At 32.9% G+C, this 22566-nt stretch overlaps 1 protein-coding gene across 9 annotated transcripts in view; it reads right to left on the bottom strand.

Moving 5' to 3' along the window:
* LOC132928689 (potassium voltage-gated channel protein Shaw) overlaps nucleotides 1-22566 on the bottom strand; it is a 155832-nt gene that overhangs the window by 29359 nt on the left and 103907 nt on the right. For all 9 annotated transcript variants that reach the window (XM_060993529.1, XM_060993527.1, XM_060993531.1 and 6 more), the window contains one exon: nucleotides 16707-16901. In XM_060993529.1, the coding sequence (XP_060849512.1) occupies nucleotides 16707-16901 (195 nt within the window). The remainder of the gene's footprint in view (nucleotides 1-16706; nucleotides 16902-22566) is intronic.

The raw sequence follows: 22566 nt of genomic DNA, 5'->3' as shown, positions 1-22566 counted from the left end.
TTTATCGTATAATAAAATACAAAATAAACGCATAATATTTTAATATGTATTACTTTTTGATCAATGACGGGAAAATAAAATCATATACTATGCATTTTATCGTTTGAAGTTTGGTATTTAACAACGTCATAAACTGTATTACGAGAAGCCTATATACGGTGTGCATAATTATTTTGTATGTATATATATTATTATAAAATGTGTAATATATTCAATCTTTTCGCTTTTTACTATTTGGCGTGTTTAAATAATAAAATACAATACATAATCTATAACTCTTCATAATAAAATAACAAAAGCTCCACTATCATAAAATATAGAGATTAATAAAAATTAAAACATATCGTTCCCTATCTCTTCAATTAGATAAGATTATAAGATAATTGATTAATAAATAAGACCATCTCAAATATTAAATTGTCTGTATAAGCACTTATCCGTGAATTTACAAATTCAAATAATTATAATACAGAATATTAATACATATTACACAACGTAATCTTAACGGATTATGTGAAAAATATAGCGAATCGATTGTTTAAAAACGCAAAAATAAATAAATATTATATGCCTTCGAGAAACAAATTTTATACAATTAAATTGTAAATATCCCAACGTATACCGATTACCATAAAAAACAAATAAATACCATTTTCTCCAACAGTGGTGTCGCAATTTACATATCCGATATTATCTAAAGTACATAAGTTTAAATTTACGGAAAAGAAACAATTATTACCGTTTTAAATTTATACTTGTTAAACCAAACTTATTTTAATAACAATATATCTGTTTTTTATAATTAACGCTTTACGTTGTTTTCATTTTATATTGTTATAGATGATTTTAAGAGCCACGTTGAAATATTTTACTTTTTAATAATAAATCATTGAGAAAATATAATAGAAAGAATATTAAAATTCGATAATATAATTCTTTTAGATATAGGTTACAATACATGACTAAACCCACGCAATAGAATTTATCAGCTATTTTTAATATAGTCTTAAGTTAGCAGCGACCATTTAAAAATTTCAATTTCAACTATAACAAGACTATGTAACATTAATAATAACGCCAACACAAGAAGAAATCAAAAAAAAAACTAATTAGTAACTATATATAGATATAATAGAAAAATAAATGTAAATAAAAAGCTCAATGAGATTCAATGCCTGAAAAAGTAGTCAGTTTTTTCAAAAATTTAATTTTAAATACTAATGAAACAATCAATCGATCAATGAAAAAATAATTATAAGCCAAAAGTGAAATAAAAAGATCAAAACAGCTGTTGCCGCCATAGAATAGGATATAATAGTGTATAATACTAGCGGTTACGGACGAACAACCGATCGACACACACACACACACACACAAACACTCGCGCGCACCAGCCGTTATTTTTATATTTATTTTTGTTTTAATTATATTTTGTGTCTTGTGAATTATATAATATTATGCAAAACAGGTATCGGCGTGTTATCTGCGGCCGCCGGCTCGCCGGTCCGCGTAGTTTAACACGGCCGCCGCAGTTTTTTTTTTTTCTTCTTTCTCCGTCCGTCGTCGTGAGCTAGGCCGTCGTGAACAATATCTTTTTAAATATGCACGAATTGCTATTTTTTTTATAACTATTGCGTGGGCGCTAATCGCCATATATTTGTTACTATATCTATTTTATATACCGGTGTGCGAATTGCCATATTTAAATTATACTATTATCATATATTATATTCATTGTCGCAGTCGTCGTAGCATTTGCGTCTTTTTATACCTTTGTGAATATCTTTGTTGAGTGTGAATTTTTTAGTGTATATAGGTCTAGGTAGCAGCTGGCCAGCAGTGCACCGACAAGTCGTGAGTTATTTTTTATTGTTATTTATGTATTATTATTATATTATTAGGTATTGTTAACATTTACTCTGTTGAGCCAAAAGCGCTATATATTTTTTTTATTATTGTGAGGCCAGAAGGGCTTTTCTTTTCTATATTCTATATTAATTATACCAGGTTACTGCTCTAATAGCGTTTTGTTTTATATTATAATTATTGTGTTATTGAGCCAGAAGGGCCATAACTTTTTTCATTACCTAGATTTTATTATATCTATATTTTATTCTGTTTGGTCATAAGGGCTACACAGTTTTTGATATTTACTGTTTATACACTTGCAATTATTACCTAATTATTTTATATATTATTATTATATCTGGTTGTGCCGAATCGGCATTTTGGTTAGGCCTATTATTATATACATTTTTTACTTGTTGGGCCAAAAGGGCCGTAATTTGTTTATTTTATTATTATATCATATTTTTACCAGATTTGATTTGAGTTACCATTATTTATTATAAAGTTACCTATTCGTCCTAGATTTAAGTATAGGTACACACTAACACATATACTATATACACACTTACACACCACCACACTACATAGCTCACTAGTATTTGCGCGGCGAACCCAACCAATTCTAGTTGAGCTATATACAATTAACACAATTTTACATAGGTCGGTCGGTGTGTTAGTATAATACTTATTAAGCGCGAAGTATTTTGGTGACCGGGCGCACGGCCTATTATTGTTCGTTCCCGGCCCGAACATTTGGTGACCTCGACGTGATCTTATCTTATTTTATTACGTATATTTCATATATTCTTAAATCTTATATTTCTGTGGTATTTTTAATTGGTATATTTTATGTTGCGTAACTGCATAGTGATTAATATTTCAATTCTTTTATCTATTATCTTTTATTGCGAATTATAAATTATAAATATTATTATCAATTTATCGTATATAGCAATTGGCATTTTAATTTGATATCGCATTATTTTTGATACTAGATCATATTTATTTTGTTGTATGCGTGTATTCAAATTTTATTTATTATATATATATTTAGCTTTCTAATAAATTATTAGCATCTGTCTTCATTGCAATCATGGTACTCGACGAATCGTCGCAGAAAATGCTAACGGACCTCAAAAGAAAACGGGGCGTCATAAAGGCATCGTTAACGCGAATAATAACATTTGTAAACAAATTTGATCCCGTCGAACATGCAACTTCACTCCTCGATTTTCGACAAGAAGAGCTGCCGCAGATAAATCGAAAGTTCGATGCTATTCAATGTGAAATTGAATTAATCGCAGTAGATGATATAGAAGGCGCTGAACAAGAAAGAGCAAAGTTTGAGGCTGATTATTATAATATAAGATCCCGTATACAAGAGCTAATAAATGCAGAAAGACCAACTAGTACGACAGGACAGAATGTGTCATTTGGAAACACCTCAATTAGCAATCGAGTGCAACTAGCTCCTATACCATTACCCCAGTTCAATGGCAACATTCAAGATTGGCCATCATTCTACGATGTTTTTAAGGCACTGGTTCACCACGACGAGTCACTATCAGCTGCGCAAAAGTTTTATTATTTGAGATCGTGTCTAAGCGACCAAGCGTTAGACTTAGTGAAATCCATCCCGGTTAGTGATGGTAACTATGAAGCAGTATTACAAAGGCTCAAACAACGCTACGATAATAAAAGCTTGATTATACAATCACATATCAGGTCAATTTTGGATTCTCCAAGGATAGAAGAAGCATCGGCTAGTTCATTGCAAGAATTACATTCTCATGTTTGTGCACATGTAGCAGCATTACGAGCAATAGAGCAACCAGTAGAACACTGGGATGCTTGGCTAGTCACTATTGTCATAGATCGACTTGACAAGAACACTGCACATGGATGGCAGCTACACCAAAGTGTTCAAGATATAATATACTTATTATATATCGCGTTATTCCGAGACCAAGTTCGACGACCTTTGTATAGATTAAGCTCGGCAAGTTCAACAGTCGTCCCCTCCTCTCTTGCTTATAAGACAACCGTGGACATCCACCTACACACAGTACGTACTGTTCTTCCGCGACCGTCGTACGAGACGTCGCCTTTGTCGCGTGTGCGGCGTTTTTTCATTGTGGGCCATTTTGTGCCATTTTTTGTGTCATTCGCGGTATCGTTGACGTAGTTTTATTAAAAAACATTTGCGGACCGTTTCTTTAATTATACCTCTTTTTTATATCCTGTCGTGCGGGATATCGCCACTGTTGTGCGTTGTGCGTGGGCGCATTTAGTCGTATTTTGGCCGTGTGAGCCGTTGATGCATGATACCGCGTATTAATACTTATTTATTAATTGCAAGATCGCTGCATCGTCTAAGAAGGTATTATTATTGTGTCGTTGTGCGGGACGTCGTCATTAATTTTCGTCTCGTCCCTTGCTCCATTACGAGTACGTGAAGTACGTCATAAAAATATCTCGCAAATTAGTGTGTCAATGACCTGGCGCCTGTCACCTAAAATAGAGTGATATCGGATCCAGTAATTAAACGCAGCAAGTCTGGTGGTCACACTGCGAGGGTATCAGTCGTCGGCGGAGATTAGCAGATTATTGGTATCGTTAATTTTGTTTATATACTATCCGTGATAACAGTGATATCGATCACGTTCATTATTATTATTTATTATTGATTGTCAATTCTATTATTTTTCTATTTATTTTATTTGGGCGCCCGTATTTTTATTATAATATTGTGTCTGTGTATTTTAATGACGAGTGTTACAATATATTTTTATAGCACGACGGTGCACATAAATTAATAGTTTATTTGTTATAATATTGGTCACCCACTCCATGTACGATAGCTTATTATATAATCTGGGTTTTTATTAGCTTGCCATCCTAGGCTAACCGCCTTACGTAGGAGCCTGGTGGTACAAAAGAAATACAGAGCTACCAAAATTTAAGCAATTGGAGGAGTTTCTATCCAGTCGATGTGTAGCCTTTGAATCATCGGAAGCAGCAGCTGGGCACAAAAAGGATATCAAAACTAATATGGCTGTTGAAGCAGCTAAGAGAAGTAGTGTCAAACATTCCGCTACTGAAGCAAGGCGAGCTTTAGTAGCATCTACCGAAACTGTTTTCTGTCATTACTGTACCAAGCTACATAAATTATATAATTGCGAAGATTTCAAAGCAGTTCCATTAAACGCACGCCTCTCATTTGTTCAAGGAAAAGGAATATGCTTCAATTGTCTATCTTCGGGACATATGGCAAATACTTGTAGATCCACTTACAGGTGTCGAACGTGCAACCGTAATCATCATTCATTATTGCATTTTGAAAAGAAAGAAAAAACAGAAGAGAAGGAGCAGCTCAAAGGACAACAACCGGATAAAGGTCAAACACCGTCTACGTCTGCAATCCTTGTGTCTGCACCTGTACCAGCAAAAATCGCCAGGGTAAACTCTCACGTATTTCTTGCGACAGCTTTAGTTATAGTTCGAGATAAAAATGGTGGACGACGCCAGTGCAGAGCTATCTTGGATAGCGGTTCCCAAGTCAACTTTGTGTCAAAAAGATATGCAAATCTATTACAACTAACATGTAAGAAGTCTTTATTACCAATAAGTGGTATTGGAGACAATTGGTTAAGAGCAAGGTCATGTAGCGAGTTGAAGGTTGAATCAAGAACGAATGAATTTAGTATTAATATTTCTTGCTATATATTGCCTAATATAGTCGGAGAATTAGCGTCTTGTCCAGAACCGGCAGGTGGATGGGGTATACCAGGGACTGTGGTTCCACTTCTGGCTGATCCGGATTTCCATCGACCTCAAGGTATCGATCTGCTTATTGGAGGTGGCTCGTTCTTTGATGTTTTGGGAACAAAAAAAATACCACTAAATATAGGTTCAGTCACATTACATGAAAGTAGCTTCGGATGGCTCGTAACAGGAGAACTTTCTAACCACCATACACCGGCACTTTTCTCAATGGGTCAAACAATAGAGGAAGATTGGAAGGTGCTCAGCAGCATTGAAGATACAAGCTATGGCCGAGCATCAAAAGCGAATAAGAGATGTCAAGAAGAGCAAGAAACACTCCAACATTTTAAGCAACACACCATCCGTGATGAGGAGGGACGTTTTATCGTACGGCTTCCCACCAAACAGGCAATCAGTGAATTAGGGACTACATTACCTATGGCGACCGCACGTTTTTTGAATGTTGAGAAAAGATTACAACATGATGAGCATCTGAAGGCCGAGTACATACGATTTATGAACGAATATATTGAAATGGGACACATGGTTCAAGTAATGGACGATTCAGTTCAGACGCAGAATCCCTTCTATCTACCACATCATTCGGTAATAAAAGCATCAAGTTTAACTACAAAGGTCCGAGTGGTTTTCGATGCCTCTGCCAAAAGTACATCTGGCATATCTCTTAATGATGTCTTGAGGTGTGGTCCAGTTGTTCAGCAAGATTTATTTTCAATCCTCGTTCGCTTCCGCAAGCATCAATTCGTTTTAACTTCGGATATAGAAAAAATGTTTCGCCAAATAAAGGTGGCAAGGGAAGATTGGGACCTACAAAGAATTGTTTGGAGATCCAGCCCTGAAGAATTACTACGGTCGTACCAGCTAACTACAGTCACGTATGGAACAACTCCTGCCTCATTTCTGTCAACCTACTGTCTTATAGCACTCGCAAAAAGTGTTGAGAAGGAATTACCGAAAGCTGCAAAGGTGATTGCCGAAGATTTCTACATGGACGATCTAATGACGGGAGCCGATACAGAGGATGACTGCTGTCGGTTGCAAATAGAGGTTAGCTCAGTGCTAAACTCAGCAAAGTTACCATTAAGGAAATGGTGTTCCAACTCCGAATTTGTTTTGCGAAACATGTCCAAGTGTGTTGACGATCCTTTGTTCGTATTAGATATAGGAGATGATGACACGGTCAAGTCACTCGGGTTGCAGTGGAAACCAGTCGCAGACCAATTTCAATATGACATCGTAGCAAGATCATCAGAAGGTGCGTTATCGAAAAGAGCTATACTCTCTGACCTGAACAAAATTTTCGATCCACTTGGGTTCCTGTCGCCAGTTTTAGTGAAAGGAAAAATATTTTTACAACAGCTGTGGTCTATGAAGATAGACTGGGATGCACGGCTTCCGGTAGACATTCAGCAAAGATGGATTCGTTTTTATGATGAGCTTGAGCAGCTAAAGGAATTGTCCATTCCCAGAAAAGCTATTCCCGAGCGCACCGAGATCATAGATATACATGGATTTTGCGACGCCTCGGAGGAAGCATATGGAGCCTGTATCTATATTCGTACTCAGAGCAGCGATGGAGAATGGTATTCCAGACTTCTATGCGCTAAAACTCGAGTGGCCCCACTAAAAGGCAGCACAATCCCACGCCTTGAGTTGAACGGTGCATTATTATTAGCGGAGCTGGCCCAACGAGTTGCTGAGTCATGGCAAATCAACATTCATCAGTTCAAGCTTTGGACGGACTCAACTATTGTACTAGGGTGGTTAAATAGCCAGAGCAGCCGGCTAAAAACATATGTTGCAAATCGAATAGCTCAAATCATGGATGTTACAGAGATCAGCCAGTGGAACCATATAGTAACACATGAAAACCCAGCGGATATCCCTTCAAGAGGTTTGGGGCCACGGGAGCTTTTAGAGGCAAAATTGTGGTGGAAGGGACCCACCTGGTTGGAAAAGAATGAGAAAGATTGGATCTTCAATCCAATAGTCAACACGAATGAAGAGCTACCTGAAGTACGTAAAGTGAAACTAGTACTTGTAGCAAACAACTCAGTGAATGATATATTAGAACACTACTCAGAATGGAACCAAATGCTGCAAGGAATAGCTTGGCTAACAATCTATTCAAAGTTCCTGCGTAAGAAGATCAATGGACCTCAATCTTTAAGGATACATGACTTGAACGAAGCGAGAAAAACGGTGCTAAGAATGGTTCAAGCTGAGTGCTTTAGCAAAGAGATCTTGTCGCTAGAAAAAGGACAAGAAGTATCAAGAAATAGCAAGTTACGGAGTTTGAATCCTTTCCTACGCGATGGTTTAATACTGGTGGGTGGAAGACTCAACAATTCAGACATGGCGGATAAACATAAGCACCCTGTGGTATTGCCTGCCGCTCATAAAGTAACCCGTATGATATTTGAAAAATACCATCTGGAGCTTCTTCATGGAGGACCTCAACTCTTGTTGTCTGAGGTAAGGCGTTTATACTGGCCACTGCTGGGTCGAGTAACTGCAAGGTCAGTGGTATGGCGTTGTGTTCAATGTACGAGAGCACAGCCGCGTTTTAATCACCCAATGATGGCAGCGCTCCCAAGAGATCGAGTGCAGTGTACTAGACCTTTCACAGTTACAGGTGTAGATTTTGCGGGACCAATATATATTCGAAGTGGATTGAGACGCGTGGCAGCTAAGAAGGCTTGGATTGCAGTATTTGTTTGCTTTTCCACAAAGGCCATACATTTGGAGTTAGTTGACGATCTTTCGAGTAAGTCCTTTATAGCGACATTGCGTTGTTTTATGTCTAGAAGAGGAAAATGTGCTAAGATTTATAGCGATAATGGAACAAATTTTGTCGGCGCTCAAAAGGAGTTAGTCTCAATGATGAAGAAGGCTAGTGTTGACTTAGAGAAAGAAGGTATTGAGTGGCATTTTAATCCACCGGCTGCGCCCCATTTTGGTGGTATATGGGAGAGTGCCGTCAAGAGTATGAAGCATCACCTGAAGAGAGTTATATCCGATCATAAGCTTACAAACACAGAAATGCGTACACTACTATGCCAAATCGAGGCTTGTCTCAATTCAAGACCGATGACCCCCCTAAATAGCGACCCTTCAGACTTAGCCGTATTAACCCCATCTCATTTCTTGATTGGAGGGGCTATGTTGTTACCGGATGAGCCAGACATATCCAAAGAAGAGCCTAAGGGTCTACGAAGATGGCAGCTTGTGCAAAATCTAATGCAAACATTTTGGAAGAGGTGGTCAAAGGAGTATTTACCGCAAACTCAAATTCGTGGCAAGTGGACGAGTAAGAGCGTGCAACTAGCAAAGGACGATGTTGTAATCATAAAGGATGACTGTATGCCTCCAGCCAAGTGGAAGTTAGGTATAGTCGTGGAATTACATCCTGGCTCCGATGGTACAGTTCGGGTTGCCACACTAAGGACAGCAAACGGGACGCATATGCGTCGTCCAGTCATCAAGTTATGTAGGCTACCGACGGACAAGAACAACACAACAGTTGAAACCCAAGACTTTCAACGGGGGGAGAATGTTGCCGCCATAGAATAGGATATAATAGTGTATAATACTAGCGGTTACGGACGAACAACCGATCGACACACACACACACACACACAAACACTCGCGCGCACCAGCCGTTATTTTTATATTTATTTTTGTTTTAATTATATTTTGTGTCTTGTGAATTATATAATATTATGCAAAACAGGTATCGGCGTGTTATCTGCGGCCGCCGGCTCGCCGGTCCGCGTAGTTTAACACGGCCGCCGCAGTTTTTTTTTTTTCTTCTTTCTCCGTCCGTCGTCGTGAGCTAGGCCGTCGTGAACAATATCTTTTTAAATATGCACGAATTGCTATTTTTTTTATAACTATTGCGTGGGCGCTAATCGCCATATATTTGTTACTATATCTATTTTATATACCGGTGTGCGAATTGCCATATTTAAATTATACTATTATCATATATTATATTCATTGTCGCAGTCGTCGTAGCATTTGCGTCTTTTTATACCTTTGTGAATATCTTTGTTGAGTGTGAATTTTTTAGTGTATATAGGTCTAGGTAGCAGCTGGCCAGCAGTGCACCGACAAGTCGTGAGTTATTTTTTATTGTTATTTATGTATTATTATTATATTATTAGGTATTGTTAACATTTACTCTGTTGAGCCAAAAGCGCTATATATTTTTTTTTATTATTGTGAGGCCAGAAGGGCTTTTCTTTTCTATATTCTATATTAATTATACCAGGTTACTGCTCTAATAGCGTTTTGTTTTATATTATAATTATTGTGTTATTGAGCCAGAAGGGCCATAACTTTTTTCATTACCTAGATTTTATTATATCTATATTTTATTCTGTTTGGTCATAAGGGCTACACAGTTTTTGATATTTACTGTTTATACACTTGCAATTATTACCTAATTATTTTATATATTATTATTATATCTGGTTGTGCCGAATCGGCATTTTGGTTAGGCCTATTATTATATACATTTTTTACTTGTTGGGCCAAAAGGGCCGTAATTTGTTTATTTTATTATTATATACATTTTTTACTTGTTGGGCCAAAAGGGCCGTAATTTGTTTATTTTATTATTATATCATATTTTTACCAGATTTGATTTGAGTTACCATTATTTATTATAAAGTTACCTATTCGTCCTAGATTTAAGTATAGGTACACACTAACACATATACTATATACACACTTACACACCACCACACTACATAGCTCACTAGTATTTGCGCGGCGAACCCAACCAATTCTAGTTGAGCTATATACAATTAACACAATTTTACATAGGTCGGTCGGTGTGTTAGTATAATACTTATTAAGCGCGAAGTATTTTGGTGACCGGGCGCACGGCCTATTATTGTTCGTTCCCGGCCCGAACAACAGCAATAATACTCAAATATAGAGCACTACCGCCCTCACTCCACTCAGAAAAAAAAATTAAAAACCTCAACGATTTCATTATTTTTAGTAAACTTCTAGCTCAAATCAAATACCTAATTAAAAATAGTAAAATCAATTCTTGGCACGAAATCACTTATAGTTTAAACTTGAAAGTAGACCCAACTAATATCTGAAATAAAATAAAACCTTTATATTAACCGGAGCGGAATAACCAAATAAATATACGAGGCTATAAAACTGACCATATCGTCCCACAACAAGAAGCAGAATAATAATATACATTATATTTATATACTTCCAAAACACCAGTAACAGTTTCAATTCTAGCACTAACTCCAGTAAACAATTCAATGCCGAAAAAATACAACAATTTAGTTTAAACTAAATCCAAATAATACACGACGAATTTAACTTAACGAAAAATGCCATCAATTAACGCGTTCTATACGAGTTCAATATCAAAAATTCAAGTTCAAATGCAATACCGTATTCTTTTATCCAACATCTTGCATTAACCGGTAAACTGGTAAACTTGATGTCATATGTTTAATGCAGATCCAACTAAGAAGATAAAGTACGATTTACCAGGAAACATTCTGTACACTCTATTTAATAAAAATTTTATTTATAATTTTTTTTTTCTGCAGTCCTGTAGAACAGTTTATTAAAGACTTGTTTATTATTTAACCTTCTTTTTATATTCATGTAAAAAATAGTAAAACAAGTTGACGGCCCTTGCTAACGAAGCTAAATTTCAATAATAACACTATTACTACTAATAATAAAAAAATTGATTTAAATACCTACCAGCTTATTTAAATTGTTCATATGATTTTTAATACAAATTAATATACATTTTGTAGGTATACGTATATTTATAGTACATATATTATAATAGTTTTGTGAATAAATAATAAAAGTACATGTTAGTAGAGATGTATCAATTTATTCATTTATATAATACTATTAAATATATACGTAGACATAATATAGTGCATAATATGTGATACACATACAGTTATCAAGAAAATTTTTTTTTAAATAGTAATAGTTGGTTGTCGTATAAAATGTAATACTCAATGTAAACATAACAAGCTAGTGCAGCACATCCTCTAGACCTTTTGTATTATCATCTTTGTTTTCATCTTTTAATTGAACGTCCCTCACAGTGGGGTTCACGTGAGTATACCCTTATAAAAGCTCCGTGGCTATCGGCTCTCTTAACTATATACCTAGCAGTTTTATTCCTATAGCCATATGCAACTATAATGACGAACTTTTATAGATTAACTCATAATATAATATACTCCTCTACATTATATACTCGCCTATCGATAAATTCGATACTAAATTTCAATCAAATACATGTATTTTTAGTTTTGTTTATATTATAATCTCTTCGGTAATATTTAATAATCCGTAATTGTTTGATTTATTTTTTTACTGTTGAAATTTAAATAGTATCTTGAATTATATGTATTTATTTCCAACCGTTAAATTAAAAACCGTTTGATAAAATAAAATAATCGACAGCTAGTTTGATTAAGTGATTGAATATCGTTCGGTAGAACAATTATTCTTGTATAATACGATAATCATAGTATTTTAAAATTGCATTCCAAGGATGACATTTGAATTCAAAACGAATGAATAATAACATATTACACTGTGTATATAATAACGTTTATATCGTTATTGTCGAATGGACGGTGGTTAACAAGATCCGTTACGAAATGATACTTTATGTAAAAAAATAGTTTTTGCTAGATTCAAGCCGAACGTGGTCCATTTGATCGCATAGCCATTGTGTCCGTTTTTCGATACTCGCATTATAAATCGTCCGCGAGTCACCGCAGTTATTGTACACGGCTTTGGACGGATCGACGTCGGCTACATTAGTCTTTGATAAACAAAAATCCATGTATATAAACAGACCATAATAGTTATCTACCCAATCCCTATAGTTTACCAGAGCGCAGTGGAGCGTGGACGACAACAGAGGCACACTTCGACAGCGTATAAACCAAAATGGCATTGTATAATAAAAAATATTGTTCGAGTAAGAGTTTCGCGCACGAGCTACAAAAGCGAAATTTCGTAAAAAGACGAGACCGCCGAGATTAAAAAGTATGAAAGTGGTTATCGAACAGTGAATAACTTATTTCTCGTTATAACATACATTATAATAATAATCCAAATCCCAATCTATATACCTATTATTATTATTGTGTGTTATATGTAATACGTTGGATGGTGAGCAAGAGGATTATAATACAATTGAGCTGTTCCTTGTAAATAAAAAAAAAATAAATATATAGAACTTTTTCAATTAAACTGAATAGAAAAAAAGTTTTTATATTATACATTTATAATATAATACTAAATAGTATCGCAGTAGTAAATGGAGCATTACTACTTGTGTGTCTGCTACGTGTTGTATTTTCAAGTTAAACCATTGGCTTATAATATTACAGGCGAGATTAAATGTATTAATGATTATTGTGATACGTTATATATCGGCAGCTCTGAGGATATTATATAAAACATTTATGTATGTCAACGAAATAAACATATAAGATATGCATATAAGGTACTAATAACCAACGTTATATCGACGCAGACTTTTCAATAGAATATAATTCCGTAACAGTTGAAAAATCGATATTTAACCTGTTTTTGGTGACCAGAGGAAACGTTAAAATCTATAATATATTCTGTTCGTGTAATAATAATATGATTAGTATGAAATGTTTTAATTCATTCTAATAAGCATAATATATTTCGAAGACGTGTGGCGTGCATAGAGTGTATATAAATAATAGTTTTTATCAAAACTAGTTAGTTAACCACCGGCTACCTATACGTATTAATTGTAAAATATAATAAACGTTATGTCTGTAACGCACGTGCCGCATCTATGACCTTTGCACCTCGTAACCGAATTATAGAAAATAATACAATTTAACTGCAGCCTATCGATAAACGTGACGATATAATATCGCATTTAATGGTTTGATGAAACTACGTGCCGTACAAAGTTAATAGATGCGCAAAACGCAGCACGAGCATTTGACTTATTAGAGTAGCAGCTGGTTCGTGAGTTTTAATTTTGATCTATTAACGTTGCTGCAGCCTTTTGCTGGGTCGGATCGGAATTTGCACGAGTATGAATTACGGTCAGTTATTGTACATAATAATTAATAACAGGTACCTAAAGTGAAAATCCAAAATCATAAAGTAAACAGTGCGATAATATAAGTATTACTATAGTGTTTGGTACGATATTATGTTATTGTTATTATTCATAATTTTATGTTTTATCATATTTTTTATTAATATAATATGCACATTTTTTTGTTTTAATAGCTGCTCCTTTGTATAAATACAATATACCTACATACTTGTATACTTGTTTAATTCACCAGAACGTTTATCACTTTTTGTAGGATATGTACTGAAAACGATATCCTATGGATAATGAAAATAATGATTAAATTGCTTTTATGATTTACACCAGGATATTTATATTATGTTCGAGATTCATAATTACGGTTGTTACCGCTAAAAATAAGCTTGAATACTTGTAATTACAGAAATGTTCAGAAATCATTGGCAAAATAAGTTACTAATCAAATATTTCGACCGCAAATGTGATAGGCTAATATTTAAAAATTTTAAACACTTCATTGGGTCCAATTTACATCTGCTTCAATGGTTAAGTATGCTTTTATGAAGTATTTCACTGATACACTATCTATAGATTATTATTTAAAACGACAAAATTATGTTAGCTATAATAAATTGCTTATCATACGCTAAAGGGCGTATACAAAATGGCATAATGATTATAAAAAAAAAAACTGCGAGATTAAAGCGTCACGGCAGCTATTCAATCACACCTCAAAAAATGTTTGAATGTCGATGGTAATAAATTATAAATAATATTTTAATATAAACCTATGTAATGTCTATAATATAAGACTATACATTTCACTCTCCCAACGTTTGTTAGTTAATCAACGTGCGTAGAAATAGTCTACTTTGGCGTTTGAAAAATAATGAAACATGATTTTGTATAGATTCTATTCAGATGAAAATATTGGAATATAATAAGTCATTGAAAAAGCCAAAAGTGTTTTTTCTCTTATTCGTGGTTGTCGGTTGTTATTATTATTATTTATAATTATTTTCGAATTGGGTTTATATACATTTATGAAAGTATAATTTAGTAAAATAATTTAATAACAATATATTATTATTCCCGTTTTATTCAAACGTTTGTTAGTTTTTATTACAAGATCGAGGTTTACAAACAAGTTGACTGAATGAATTCGTTAACCAAACGAAATATAGTATAATGTAATTTTGTCATTTCTTTTTTTAGAAATAGGTCTTTAAAGAAACAAGTACAAATGTTTATGCATCTGTATGTGATTACGAGATTTTGTTGGAGATGAGAGGAAACAAATGTCTCGACTACAATACGTATGTTTCATTTTATTTTATTTTATTTTATTGCCAGATACTCGTATAACCTCGAATGAGAGACAGAAAACAGATGAATAAACGTCAAATTTTTTGTTCCACCCTTATTTTTCCATTCGAAATTGGATTACCGAAATAATTCTCAAGACAAAAATTATTCGTAATTTATACAACAGTCGAATACACTATTTAAAAATAACGAAGATATAATCCATCTTCTAAAGATTATCAAGTTTAAAATTTGACACGAATAAAGCCACAGAGTGGTTATTTAATGGGCATTTCGTTGGTTTAAAATTCGCATTAAACTCATTATGACCCGCTAAATTGCATCAATTGACGTAAAAAAAAAAAGGTGTAAAATATTTAATTGAAATATTGATGATTTTAAATTTCAACGGGAAAATAATAATTATTACAAATTGTATTAAAACGGCCATTCGGAATAACTGTAATTATCTATTGTACGCGAGAAGTATAACGACCATTGTTTTAATAAAACGAGAAAGAAATATTATTAAAGTTTCTATATTCGTATGTATTTATGATTTATCTATAAATTAATTCATTATTTTTATATTTAATCTTTAAATTTAGAAATGTTTATTTCTTATGTATTTGAATATTGATTAATATGTTATGTCTTTTGGCAACCCACATGGTGCCAACTTTAAATAAAAGTTGTTTCTCTTTACAATATTATAATAAATATTACAAAATGATGTATATTTATAAATATATGTAAGTTTTGAACTTTGTTTGGATCAACATATACATAAAATGAAACGATAAAATGATACAATATTGTGAGAATTTATAAAATGGTCGAAATAATATATTAAAAAATGTAGGAGTGTAAAACACTTTGTATGATTGCATAGGTTAGGTTCATTTATCGTGCACATCCGTGCACGCATTATTGATATGATTTATTATTGGTGTCATATGAATATCTATTTATTTTTTGAACCTGAATCTAATATATCTTATATAATAATATAATACACCATAAACCAAAGATCCAAGGAAATGTTTGCACCCTTTCGGTTCTGGTTGTATCAATATCGCTATATTTTAATCTATTTTAATGTTGACAACAGTGTGATACCTTGGTAAGGGAGTTTGCACCCTTTTAGATAAATATTGAACCAAATCATTACCGTTTGTGTGCGAACTAACAACAACTTTGATCAATATGGAAGAATGTTGAAACCAAATTAATATTTGTCAAACGAATAATATGAAAATAAAAAAATACTTAAATTAATTTTGATTTTTAACATATTAAGGAGCAATTATTTGTTTTATTCAAATTTTAGAAGTTTTTGAATTGCTAATGATTTAAATTATAAGAAATACGTTGATATTATTATGGTCATAAAAAAAAAAAATGTATATACAATCGTTATATTTAAAATCAGTCATCTAGTTATTAAGGTATATGTAAAATGTAGTTTTAAAAAATGCTTTAATACATTTTTATACGTTTTATTGTTCTCGATTTTATTAATTAGATATAAAATTAATTAACGAAAAATACAAATAGAAACCAATCAAAAACCCACCTGCGATGAATCATCCCGATTAGACAAATTATAAACAATAAACAGCAGTTGTGTTGTAAAATAATTAAAATTACGTACCTTGGCAGCGTTCGACGAGTACGGTTCGTCGAACATGGACCACAGCTGGGGCTTGAAACGCTGCCACCAGGTGAGTCTACCCTGAAAGAACGCCTCCTCGAAACCGAATTTTCGAGCCATCTCTTCATCACTAGGTTTCTCCGTATCCAGATCTAGTCGATCCAAAACCGCGAGTGTTTCTTGCGTATCCCTGTGCTATAAACAGAAAAATTGAAAATAGTGCATTAGTACAACGAGTCTAATAATTTGAATAATAATATTACAGTTAACGTAATATATATTATAATAATAATAATATGAAATATGAAATTAAGGTTAAACGATAGACATCACGAGCAAATTATATTTAGTGTAATGGTTAATTTAAGAAAAAAGATACAGTTTAAAAAACATTTTAAAGGACCCAATAAAATATTTACTTAGAGTTTAGAGCCAAAATTTTCGTTTTTTAGTAAATATTTTGAGTTAAATTATAAAAAAAAATAGTTATATTTCTTGATTTCGCTCGGGAAGAAATTAACAAATATAAAATACGGGGATTTACCTATAGACGTATTTCAATTTCAGTATAGGTCTACCTGAGTGCGCTTAAAAATCAGCGCCAATGTACCACGCATTGTGAACTATAATTCAACGGAGATAGGTAATTCTCTCGTGGTGGATATAATATGGCACTTGGTATATTTTCGAACGTTGTTAAGACTTTTTACTATACTTACATATTTCTAACATTGAACTTTGGGATTTTCGTCAAAATCGGGCGAGTAATTTTTAAGTACTTAAACTACAAACATATATTAATATATATATACAGAGTGCGGCAAAAGTCGATGTTAGGTTGACACACACCACACGTGCGTACAACGATAACAACACACTAACCATTCCTCTCAAAGCCAACCAATCGTACAGATAATACGGCCCACTGTCATTATCAGTGCAGCTGTTTGTTCATATTCGTTTCGCGTTGAGCGTACGTCGAAAACGAGACAGCGGAAATCGACTTTCGTCGAATTTCGTATAGATATTTCTTATTTCTGTAACCAATGGCAACCCTATATATAAACAAAAAAACTCTACGATTTTAGTTGACCGAAACTAAGTTCCTGTTTGAGCTGGCCTTTAGCAACCCATGTGGTTTGAAAAACAAAACTATAAACACTCAAAAAGCCTAAGCGTCAACCTTTGTGTGTACATCTTGCATCCAACATTTACAGAAGAGCTGTTTTTAATTTTCTATTTTTTTTTATACTTTTGATAGTTATTGACAGTATATTTTTAATATTATATTTTTTTGTGATTAAAATAGATTTATAAGTTCAAATATAATTTCCATTCGCACATAATTAAATATTTACTCTAGGATGACCAATTGACACTCTTAAAAATATTTTTCGAAGGCATGTGTATAGAACGTATGGCTTCTTAGCCATACATATGTTTTTGATTTTAATTATAATAATATCATTTTATTAAAATCCTAAAAAAAATAAAAACTTTTAACGTGATAATACCAATGTCAGAGTGAAAAGAACGTATGATTAATTTATACTTCTAATACGGATTGGATGAATTCAAACTGGCTGCATATGCGATAATTTTGTGAAAAAAAGGTCATAATTATTATAAAAGTGTAAACTAAAAATGTTTTCTCTGGAGACCTTCTCCTGTCCATTGCATAAAGATAAACAAATTTCATCAAAATTACAACCTTTTAAAGAAAGATACTTGCATTGTAAAATAACAAGTGACACACCTAACCCAAATAGATTCTAATTTAATTTTACGGGCAGTTCGTATGTAATGTTTGTGGTATTATACGGCATCAACGGTAACGGTTTCAAACGAATCAACGTATCTTCATAATATACGCGGTAAAAACCAAAGTTCGGGAACAACCAAATTAAAACAACACCAACTATACCTACCATAACTGGAACGATGTATTTGAAAAATCTCTAAAATATGACATAATATTTTTAAATTATTTCGAAAACAGCATGTTTACGTCAGCAGAACGGCAATTGTACATTTTAAATCTGTTTCGTATAATCCTTGTGATAATATATATTATGATATATTTTATTTAAAGTTAGTTACTACTTCATAATGCGTATTTTAGATTCGATCTACTGTATACACTTATAATAATAGGAATACCATGACGATATTAGTTTAACAACCAAAATACACTTGTGACCTTTGTACACTTTGGAACAATTTCAAATTAGTGATGAGCCTAACTTAATTAAGCTTTGCCTTAAGCACATCAAACAAGTCAATATTTGAGACCGGAGTATGGAATAAATATGTATGTTTTCGTTTGAAAATAATAATAACTGGATATTTAGGTGCAGGATAGGTAAATTAAAATGGCGGAGAAAATATATTTTCTAAAATATACATTTACTGGGAAAATTACTGATAAGGCGATACAACAATCACCTTGTAAACAATCAAACACGATAATTTTCAATGTATTTTCTCTGCCGTTTTTGAATGGAATAGTTTTTGTAGGTTAATTTGTATTGTACTCCGCACATACGCAAACGTTCTAGTATTCTCGTGCTGTGATCATTCATGTACAATGAATGAAAAACTGTTTTCGTTTTATTGCGTTCGTGTAAACTCAACCTGCTTTTTGGACGGAAAGAAAAAAACGAAATTGCACGCATTTTCTCGAAATCCGTTTGGAAACCGCGCGTGGTGGTGGTGGTAACGCCCCTCCCACCGACATTGGCAAAGAGTCGCGCGACCAGAATACTTAAGTGAAAAACATACGACCCAGAATCGAGGAATTGCACGCAGAGTCCGACCTCTGGTTTGGATCGTACACTCTTAGAAATTAATAACAATTGAGTCAAAGTGTTTTTCAGAGAAATCATTTATTTTCCACCCGTTGTATTGGCTGCCGTTTGATAAATAATACACGGTTTATTACATCACATTAAAGCAAAAGAAAAACGTTAATTTGAAATAGCTCTGTAGGCATGACATTTAATAATATTTCACGGGCAAGACGAACAATACTGCATTATTTTTCTACCGACGCAAGAAAAAAAAAATCTCTAGAAAATAATATCTCTTACAAAATACTACTTGAAAAAAATATATTAACCTTATAATAGTATATTATTAGAATGATTGTACAAAAATGATTAATAATAATGTGTTAAATCTTTAAATAATCATAATACACATACTATATCTATTGTAAATAGTGTAAAATTATATTCCGTCCCACATTTAAAAATCAAAGGATATGATCATAATTCATTATAAACGATTTCCATCAAATTCTTAGCCTAGCATTGAATGTACCTATTGATCTTACAATGTTTTATTTTATTTGTTTGTTTTCATAGTCTTTTGAAACAGTAAAAATGCTTAGACTTTCAACTTCAATATTTTTTCTGGTAGAAAAATAAATCTAGTTGCCAGACAGTCCTTTTACGGTGGGGGGGGGGGGGGGTGAAGTAATCAGAAGAAAAAATTGTCAAGTTGTAAAATGTCATTGCTTGAAAATACCAAATCTATAAGTATAATAACTTGTCAAAAAGCTTGAAAATATTCAATAATAACTTACCCTAACCTCGCGCTTTTTTATACTAGTTACAAAAAAACCGAAAATAATAATAATACATCAAATAAAATATGAAAACCAATTAAATAATATAACAAAAAATATTTATTTGTGAAAAACAATGCACTATTTTCAATAGCTATATACTATGGGCTATATGCAACAAAACAATCGACGAACGAATTTTTTGGTGCGTTTCTACCACGTACGGCGCCCACGTTGAGTCGTAGTTACCTTAAACTCTTTTCCAGCTTCGCGGCTAGTTATTTGATCCAAAGAAGTTTATACATCAGCCGGTATTGCTAATTCGTTCTCCACTTCAGCTGAAGCTTGCACAGGAATGCATTCAAATCCGGTCGCTTCGGTCGCGCTAAATGTGACGTAAATGTTCGGCATCGAACCGCACGATTTCCTGGGCGGACCCGGCAAGTCGCCGCTCGTCTGCACGTCCCGTTAGGCCGGACCAACAGAAACTGGCCGCGTTGATGCCCGCGAAGACGGCGATTGCAGCTGAATTGCATCGTCTGCACCATACACCACTGCAACGTTCGGCATTGAACAATATTGCCTTTTCGTCAGATCAGAAAACTCGCAACACACTTTTACTGACCTGACTACGATTCGCGGGTGGTTCAGCTGAAACCGGCAGAATCGCCTGATGCTCGACCGGAGCAGACAGCGATCGGGTCTCACCATCGGATGTAATAATATTATTTTGCATGATAATACAATATAATATTCGTTGATATAGTTGTACGATAAATGTTCGTTTAATACTTTTAGAAGGAACAGAATATTATGTTAGACGACGTATTCGTTGTAACAATAACACTGCAGTAATGAATAAACGGTGCGACAGAAACAAATATTATATTATTCAACACTATGCACATCATAGTTTTCAATAGCAGCAGCCAGCAATATATAGATGTTTATAGTTTTTGAATCCAAAATGCATTTTAATTATAATACAGAAGAACGATTAACGAGAAACGAACATTGTTTTTAAACATACAAAATACATATTATTATTTATTCTTTTTTCAATAATTACAACTGACTTTTCAGAACAAAGATATCATCAGAAACGCAATACACTTTTTTATCTCGACCATAATTAATACAATATATATATATATATATATAATTTATCTAGTTGATATTGCCGAAAAGTTTTATGCTTGTCACGTACTCACAAGTTATACGATTGATAATTTACTAATTGTATACAATAATACACCATAAAACTCACCACAGTAACGTAAAATTAAATATACCTAATATATTTGGCATTCGATTTTATATAACACCTCTTATATCAAATAATATTAATAATATTATTATTATTATTATTATTATTATCGTTCAACATTTTTACATCCGAAGCCTCGAATAAATATCGCAAAATATCAAATCTTAAACTTGTAAAATAGATAGGTGGTTGGTATTGTTTTACTATTGAGCACGACTTGTAATGCAACTACAACTGTAACAATATACACACTATCAAAAAAATATTGTTTCACTCGCATTCAGATGTTATTGGACACAGCTGTCAAAAATTATTTTATATTCATTAAATTATTTTTCGCTTAAACAATTTTTTTAGAACGAATGTTGTAAGTACTTTTTATAATTCTATTTTTATAAAAACTATAACCGTCATAATTAACAACATTTTGTATCACTTAAATATTTTTGATTTTTCCAATTTTACATTGTATTTCTCTACACAGAGTGAGTTAAACATTTTTGTTAGGAATTATTATATGACAGAAATCAATTGTTTCTCGAGAATCCCTGTGATCTTTTTATGTAAATTCTTATTCCATTTCCTGTAGTAAACCGATCAATAAAATTATTTATTTTTGTATGAAAATTTAATTTTTAATTGTATAACCATATTTAATTTATAATATATTTATGTACATTTATTATTTATAATCATATTCTAAAACTTTGTCGTTAGTCTCAGTTAAAAACTTAAAACTTTACATTCATAAAAACTCTTAAAGTTTATATTTTGAAACAACGCTATAGAAGATTGAATTACCAAAATGAAAAAAGTACATAGCTAAAAATAAAGAAACTGAATATCAGGCACTCGTTTCTATTCACTCAAGTCGTTATTATTATTATTTTTTAAACTTAAAAGCAAACTACACATTTTACACATTTAAGATATGAATATTAATATTCAGTATTCTTTTTTATTTACATTTGTATAAATGAAAAAAATATCGAATTTCTGTATTCAATACCCATATGAATTAAATA

Source organism: Rhopalosiphum padi, chromosome 4 (genome assembly GCF_020882245.1).
Source record: "Rhopalosiphum padi isolate XX-2018 chromosome 4, ASM2088224v1, whole genome shotgun sequence".
Lineage (NCBI taxonomy): Eukaryota > Metazoa > Arthropoda > Insecta > Hemiptera > Aphididae > Rhopalosiphum > Rhopalosiphum padi.
Note: the sequence above shows the minus strand (reverse complement) of the source record. Positions and strands in the feature narration are given on the sequence as shown.